The sequence below is a fragment of the Coenobita brevimanus genome, chromosome 27 (genome assembly GCF_032717465.1).
Source record: "Coenobita brevimanus isolate Jiangsu-jjx chromosome 27, ASM3271746v2, whole genome shotgun sequence".
NCBI lineage: Eukaryota > Metazoa > Arthropoda > Malacostraca > Decapoda > Coenobitidae > Coenobita > Coenobita brevimanus.
The window spans coordinates 6,192,472-6,200,843 of record NC_136980.1 but is presented as its reverse complement, the minus strand read 5'-3'; the positions used below and the strand labels follow the sequence as shown (position 1 = coordinate 6,200,843).

Here is an 8,372-nt window from a genome sequence, read left to right as displayed (position 1 = left end):
GCCTGCAATCCGCCGATTTCACGTACATATGAGCTTAAGTTAACTACTTGCCGCTTTTGATCAGTACGGTTTTTGAGTTGGGTGTCCTCCCTTCAAAGCACAAAGGTAACACAGATCAAAGGAGTGAGGGAAGGGCTTTGTCCTGCGTAGTTTTTTTTTTTTTTTTTTTTCCTAACAAGACGCCAGTGGCCTACTGATTGAGGGCGCTCCAACTGTGTCCTAAAAGGATCTACTTTCGAAGAGTCGGTGGGATTTATAGCTCATACTGTATGCCGCTCAGGGAACGTCACTGGTCTCAGATTAACCACTGCCAAAGGAATATATAGTCTTGCATTGCCAAGGACCTTATCCTCTCCTTGGGCAAATAGTGGGTTGGATGGCGGTTGAATGGCATGGTATACACAACTTAGGTTTAAGTAACGGCAGCTGCAGTAGTTGCAACCCCATTTTGATTGTGGTCCCGGCGAAATGCACGTTGAAGCTGCCCTCCTGCAGTCCACTATCCGCTTTGCCGAGCAGGGAGACAGTTGATGGACAAACTCGCTATATCGATGCCACCACATGAAGGCAGGATCAAGCAGGTTTTATGAATATGGCGCCGGGCCCTTATCACTATCTATCCTCCCTCACCCCTTCCACTATCCCCCCACCCCTTACCTACCAGTTATTTATACAGAAACTCACCTGTTGTCTGATGCAAGAGCCTAGGTGTTTTTGCGGCAGCTCAGTATATGTAGAATCAAACTGACTACGTTAGAACACCATTGTTTATGTTCAACAGGTGGATTCACATCACACGTTCAACTGTTGTTTCCGGGATTATCTTTTTCGGTTTCCTGGTGTTATTTACTTTTTGTACACTTTACCTTTTACATATTATTTGAGTACATATATTTCACAGTTATCTTAAGTCATTCTAATCTACCTTCGGTTACACACGATTATCGATAGCTGTTTCCTACTTCTCGGAATTCAATTGTGTCGAGGTGAAAGTACGGCGAAAATTCTAAGAACGGTCACCCTTCTACAGTGCCTAAATTAGCGCTCATTTAGCGAATATTTTCAGCGTCTAACAAGACACAATTTCAGCTATGACCATGAGATTTTAAAGTTTTATGGATATTCTAGAGATTTGTACAAGGTTCTTTCAACTTTCTGTGGATTTTGCAGCTTTTACTGGTGATTTTGTGAATGTTACCGTGAACTATTTTCTTAAGTGTAGCGATGTTTCATAAACATGCATGTGGCAACTCTGGTCGCGTGTTGATGACAGGTGTAGTGAGTCAAAAACAGTGGCACGTTATTATTACAGCATAATACACCACTCAGGAGGCACCAAAGCACATATACAGGTAGGCAGTATTGAATTACATCGCTTTTTATAACTTGACAGCTTTCTATCTGTAATAGGACTTATAATGGAGGGCCTAGGTGTGTGAGGTTAGACTTGGGGCCACTCCCTGCCTATATTGTATTCGGTAATTACATTTTCTTCATTTCAGTTGCATTAACTCCTTCAGCACAGTGATGTCACTTTTACTTTATTCTTGCCACTCTCATAAAACTTTTCCCTGTTTCAGAAAGACCACATATTGAAGAAGTTCATGAATGTGTTGAACCCCTCCAGTTAAAATATCCAAGCAGAATAATATCGCCATTCACTAGCAAGAGAAATACTGTATTTAGAAATACGTCATTGGGCTGAAAGGGATACTAACAGGCACAGCATGTAGAGATAAAAACTTGCTTGAACACAATCAGGATCATACCTTTTCCTACTTTGATGTCAGTTCACTACAGTGGTTGGACAGATCCATACCAGCTGACACTGGATGATTTTTCTTCCACTGAGAGAACCCCAAGAGTCAGAGTTAACCAAGGTGTATTGTAACCAAGGCTGACACATGTAAGCATGTTGGAGCCTTTAGAAATGAACTGATAGTATCTTGAAGCAATTTTATATATCTTTAGAAGGATGTCTTGTAGCAGTGGGGGTAATGGATGGTATATCTAATCCCATAAGGTACAAGAATTACTGGTAAGCCAAGCAAAATCTTCTGGTAGTATCAGGTATTAATTTGGAGAGATATATTGAATTCAGGGAGTTAGCGTGACAGTCAGCCTGAAATGTATTATTGTCCACAGAAACCGAGAGAATCAGCAGGATGACCACCCCAGCCCGACCTGCCCCACCTCCACCGCCCATGAGAAAAGGTGTGTGTGTGTGTGTGTGTGTTAATAGCCAGTTCCTTCAGGCCCAACAGTTATTCTACATGTCACACACCTTCACATATCACCACTTTGATGCTAATACCCACCATCCATATTAAATACATGGAAGGGCTGGTAGTAGCAGTGATGTTTTTGTGAGTGGATCATTTTATTGGAGCTGGCTTTATCAAACTGTTCCCTGACCTAGCCTGGGATTGTTTGAGCTCATGTAATAATATCAGGTAACAGATGACTTCCCTAACCACTTGGCCACCACCTCCAGACTCAGCCATAGAGAGGGTGGTCCTGAACAAATTACTTCCATGTCACCCTGTCCATCATCACACTGCCCTCCCTCCAACTCACACTTCCTTGATTCATATACCCCTCTTCCCACGTACAAACATTCACCGGCTATTTCACCTCATCTGCGTCACACTTAGGGCATATCCATTTCAGTAGGCTGCTCATGTCCAAAAGAATCACCTGTATTAATAATGAGATCTGCCAGTGGACTATACATCTATTCACACGTTATTCATCTCTCTGAAATTCTTGGCTTTAGACTAATAATGTTTTTGTTAATTTCCTCATCAGGTCAAGTGCAGGCATTTGAAGCGATATCCAACTACACAGCCAAGAGGGTGAGTTGTTTGGCTTTCTTTCTCTCTTCTCCACCTCTTGTCTTCTCTTTTCTTCTCTCTTCTTTCCTTCTCTTCTCTTTCCTTCCCATCTTCCTTTCTCTTCTCTTCCTTTCCCAGCTTCTTTTCTCTTCTCCCATCCCATCTTCCTTCTCTTCCTTTCCTGTCATCCTTTCTCTTGTCTTCCTTTCCCATCTTTCTTTGGCTCTTCGTCCTTTCCCATCTTTCTTTGACTTCTCTTCCTTTCCCATCATTCTTTGACTTCTCTTCCCTTCTCATCTTCCTTTCTGTTCTCTTCCCTTCTCATCTTCCTTTCTCTTCTCTTCCCTTCTCATCATCCTTTCTTTTCCCTTCCCATCTTCCATTCTCTTCTCTCCTGTACTCTGCTGTCTTCTTTTCTCTTCCATTTCTGGGTGTAGGTTAGACAGTTTGTTCCCTTAGGTGACAAGATGAGAATGAAGAGGATAATGACAACAGTAACAAACATCACGTTAATAATGAGTGTGAAAAAAGCATTAATAATGTTAATGGTGATAACAAATATATATTTTAATGATGGTGATGGCAAAAGTGAAGATTGTGACAAAGCAAAGATGACGATGATGATGATGATCTTGACAGTATAGCTGATGATAATGATGAATATGAGTGATGATAATGATAGCAATAATGAAAATTATGACAAAGACAGTAATAATGATACTGTACTGTGAACTCTTTTTTTCAGGATTGTGAGCTATCTTTTGAGGAAGGTGACCTGCTGTTCATCCTGGACCAAAGTGACCCAACCTGGTGGAAGGCCTCGCTGGACAACAAACAGGGTTACGTCCCCAGTAGTCATGGTAGTGTCCCAATGCATTGCACACTCACCCACCCACCTATTCCATGTTTACAGATTGGCTTAAAATTCCAAGCAGCATCTTTACATTCAGAAACTTGTGTTGCAATTGTTGTAGTCTCAGCACAACCTGACCTAACCCACTTTAATCTAACCTTGACCCTGTCTAACCTAACTTGACCTGATCAGCTTATTTTAACAACCTAACGTAACCTAATTCAGTACAATCTAACTTAGCAGTTGCAACAACAACAAAAAGGTCAGTATAGGCACTTTTTAAAAACAGCCTAACACATTACAGTGAGCAGTGAGAATGCGAGGTTTGCAATCATTGATGCAGCACGACGGGGGAACCTGGCGTTGGTGGAGGAGTGTCTGAATGCGGGAGTATCAGTGAACTCTCTTGACAAGGCTGGAAACTCAGCTCTACACGCAGCTTCTCAGGCAGGACAAATCCACATAGTTACCAAGCTGCTACTTCAACCCAGAATACAAATTGACCTACAGGTATGGAAGACAGCGACCACCAACTCCTGCAGTGCACTTCTGCTCTGAAACTGTTGTAAAAGGTCTCAGCTGTGCTAAATAAAGTTGGTGATTGTAAGAAAGCATAAAAATCACAGTATGGTGCTGAAAATTATGAAACTGATTTTTTTTTACTCTCTCATACAGAATAAACTTGGAGACACCCCTCTGCATTGTGCCTCGTACCGTGGCCACGCTGAGGTAGTGCAATTGTTATTGAACCACGGAGCAAAATTTGACATTGTTAACAAGTAAGTACACCCCTGTCATGGTATATTGTTGTTGTTTTTGTTGATCAACCCCGGTTCATTTGACTGTGCAGAAAAACTTGGGGTGGCATATTGCTTTTACATTAATTTGGCCTAAATTTTCCTTCTCTCAATATTGAATTCCGAGTTACAGGAATAGATCAGCAATACAATAGTGCTAGTCAAGAAAATGTGTAATAAAAAGGATATTAAGTTGTATTATTGTATTTTCTGCTGTTGAGCTATGTGAAGTAAGTTGCAGAAAGACAGATATCTGGGTCATTAGTGTAAAAAAGATATAGTGGTGGTGGACATTGGCTCATTTGAACATTAACCAGATGGACTTAAGAATGAAGGTGCCCTTACCCTGCAGTCTACAATCCTTTCAGTGGATAGGCAGGGAGATGAAGAATGTTTGTGTAACTGAGCAGTTCTGCAGATATAATGGTGCCACTGCCTTTGTAACACCTCCATTGCTGGATAGTGGAGATAGATAGGTGTTTGTCTGCCTATTAATTTTATTTATATGTATGGCTGATTGTTTGCCTATTAATTTTACCCCCACCGCTCAACAGTGACAACTATACAGCCAGGAAACTTGCCAACAAACCTGCCGTGATATCACTTCTGGAGGAGGGCACTTTGCAAGGGCACAGAAAGTCATCCGGATATGATGACCAGGAGTACGGAGTGGCTGATTCAGAGGATTCAGATTAGTTGACTGAAGGTGAAGGCAGAAGAAGAAGAGGTGAAATGTACGTTAGAGGAATATTGGAGGAAGTTGTAGTGTGGGAGAGAAGGTAGAGACAGATAGAATTCAGTGATATTACTGCCTAAAGCTCATCTGAATACAATCTTGAATACTGTGAACACTATAAGTATTGTTCAAGTGTGCTGCGTGGGTGTAAGGATAATATAGGACCTGATGATGCTTGATGCCATCTGAAGCATATGCTATGTGCCTTGAGTATTTTGAGCCATGTATTATACATAAAATGTACCGTAAAATATTGTTGCCATTTGTGGTTGTGTTGAGTATTTCTTTGAAGTTTATTATTGTTCTATACAAAATTTGTCGTACAATTTTTTATGATGGTGATGATGATGTTCAATAAAGGCCATATACATTGCTCTGTTACCTGTAAATATTTATGGGAAAATAAATCCCAGCAGTGCCTAGTCCCCTTGAAGTCAGATCTAGGAGATGAGTAAAGTACAATATCTGTGACTGCCATCCTGAGACCAGGGTTAAATGATGATTGCAATATGCTTGTTCCTCTGTTTACAAACTTTCAAGTGACAGACACTAAGAGATTAACTTTTTGTGAGAGGCATTTCTTTATTTATGTATTTTTTACCAAATGTTTTTTCTTTTTATTCTAATCTTTGTCTTCCAATGACTTGTCAGATTGGTTGCCATGAGTAATTAATTTCATCTACAAACTTTTTTGAGATACAAGTGAACTCTTGAAACCAATTAAATTAGTAAGTAGGGGAGCAACTGTATTTACCTCCAGTGTGTTTGTTGACGTTACATTCCGGTGTACCAAAGGCTTTGTGGATTCCATTTTGTATTCCAGTAGGTTGTAAGTAAGCAGGAAGCAAACACATGGTGGCATTGATGTGGCTTCAGGCCTGTGAACATTGATGTATGTTGCATTTACGAACAGAGTGTGCACCATTGGTGCCAATAAGGAGACCACATTTGGTGGTGCTGTGCACCCTGGGTGGAGCTAAGCAGCTGTGGCATCCACCTGGGACCCAGACCCCCTCATACTTCCCTGCATCTTACTGTGAGGAAGGACCCTGGTCTGACCCTGGCATGGTGCTGTGTCACATGATGCCAGTTCCCAGCATGGTTGACTTACAGTACTGTGCTGTACCTGTAGGATGGGCCCATAGAAGCAGTTGCTTATCTGTGATTGATAGGTCAGCTCACCAGACAGACTGGGGTTAACCAACAACAACAAAGTGTACACCATTCGTTTTGAATATCATGTTCAAATTTAATGCATGAGTGTCGGGCCACTAGGTGTTGTGTACTTTGCCATTGTTTATCACTTACACTGTATTCTTTACATTAGTCTTGCTGTCACCAGGAGATTTTATTTATGTTATGAGAGACCATAGAAACTAGAGATATCAGATATTGCCTCCATTAATCCACAAGGTGAATAAAATCACCTGACAACAGTAAAAGAAAATTGCACAACTGGATTGCAGGAGTTGACCTTTCACTTAACATCAAAATCATTGATCATGTGCCAACCACAGTTGTACTCCTTTTATTCTAACTTGGCCTAAAATTATTGCTTCTGCATCTTGAATTCAGGACTGTAACAAGAGATTATGGTAACACTTGAATTTGATGTTGCACGGAATGGATTTAGAGACGTAGTATTGCCTTTTAATGCCTCTGAGCTACACAAAATAAGCTGCAAAAGGACGATAATAGCCAAGTTAGGGTGAAATAAAGTTAAATAAAGTTTTCCCACACCCAATCTTGCCATTTGATGCCAATTAATAAACTGCATAGGGTGACTAAATTTGTTTTTGATGATGAAGGGGTGGTTTACTGTACAGCGCTCTAGCATGATGATTAGATGTTTTCAGTTGTAACCTCTTGCCCGGTTAATATGTTTCTTGATTCAGGCACTCTTCATTTACAGTTGTTTTCTTAGTGTTTCATCATTTAGTTGCCAGTGAATTAACCCTTGTTTTCACCACTAAGTTAATCGTAATTCAGTGTAAAGTTTTGATATCATAATGAAAGTGCATTGTGCTATATCCCTACAGATGTCAGCTTGAATTGATGTGCATCACAAGGTTATATCACTTACACACATCTTATATAGTATTCACCTTAACTGCTTTTGAGGCTAATTAGGAAATCAGAAAAATAATTTATAAAGAATCAATTAGTCGTTGTATGACTAATGTTTCGGTCAGATTTATCAGCGTAAACCATCTCTGTTGTGGTTCACTTACATCACGAGGTTAAGAAAAACTGCTTTGTTGCTTAAAACTTTCAGCTATCAGTCATGTGACATTATTGTGCTACAAAGGTGTGAGTTCGGTATCAGGCAGTTCATCTGTCTCAATGTCTCTTGACATGCCCTAATCCTATAAGAGGTGACCACAAAAATTGTCTCCACATTGCCCAGTCCTCTGCCATTTGGCTGCCCTCCCTTCAGCTCACACCTCCCTCCACTCCATCCCTTCATCTCATCCTTGGTTCATGGCTTACTATTATTTGGGGGCAGTACTGTACTCTAACTAAATAGCTTAATTTATGTCTTGTCCCAGTATGTTGTGCAAGGTGATGGAAAGGAACTGAAACCACCCCAGTATTGGTGTTGTGACAAGGCAACTGCACCACCCACTTGTGATGCAAGCTGCACTGTAGCTCCTGCGACATAGGAGAGAGTTGATAAGACTGCCAGATCCTTCCCTCTAAATCAGATTTCAGTATAGGTGACTGAGTTTTGCTCTGGGTCTCCACTTTTACTGTAACAGGATAACGGTTTAGGTGATGTTCATATCGTACTTAAAATTATGTTCATTTCAGTTTACACAGCACAAGATGTGTGTTTGTAGTTGATGTCTTGGTGTCCCATGTTCATTTAATAACCCCCTTTGTACTTTGTAATGTCACAGAATAATGCATAATAATACAGTTTAACCTTTTCAGTATGATGACATATTTTTCATTCTTCTTTAAAACACACAGAGTGCTACACACTTAAATAGAGATCTTGTAAATAAGAGCAGTGCCTTATCACCTCAAGATGGGATTTTATGATGTAAAGATGCATCTACCACTGGGTGATATTCTGTTCAGGAAAGAACTCTTGTAATAACACAGCAAGAAAGTCTCAGCTAACCTCATCACTATGAGGGACTTATCAT

At 40.5% G+C, this 8,372-nt stretch overlaps 1 protein-coding gene across 1 annotated transcript; it reads left to right on the top strand.

Moving 5' to 3' along the window:
• Window positions 1-1,262: 1,262 nt before the first annotated feature.
• On the top strand, window positions 1,263-5,468 carry LOC145394416 (osteoclast-stimulating factor 1-like). The gene is made up of 7 exons (XM_080268285.1): window positions 1,263-1,352; window positions 2,146-2,214; window positions 2,809-2,855; window positions 3,580-3,694; window positions 3,992-4,197; window positions 4,363-4,466; window positions 5,039-5,468. Exons 2-7 carry the CDS (start codon window positions 2,166-2,168, stop codon window positions 5,178-5,180), a joined length of 663 nt encoding a protein of 220 aa, XP_080124411.1. The 5' UTR covers window positions 1,263-1,352; window positions 2,146-2,165; the 3' UTR covers window positions 5,181-5,468.
• Window positions 5,469-8,372: the final 2,904 nt, after the last annotated feature.

What these genes read in the sequence shown, in the direction of transcription:
- LOC145394416 (XM_080268285.1), top strand. Translation starts at nt 2,166, where the DNA reads ATGACCACCCCAGCCCGACCTGCCCCACCTCCACCGCCCATGAGAAAA. An exon ending in CCAACTACACAGCCAAGAGG is followed by an intron (nt 2,856 to 3,579) that starts GTGAGTTGTTTG and finishes TCTTTTTTTCAG; the next exon opens with GATTGTGAGCTATCTTTTGA. An exon ending in TTACGTCCCCAGTAGTCATG is followed by an intron (nt 3,695 to 3,991) that starts GTAGTGTCCCAA and finishes AACACATTACAG; the next exon opens with TGAGCAGTGAGAATGCGAGG.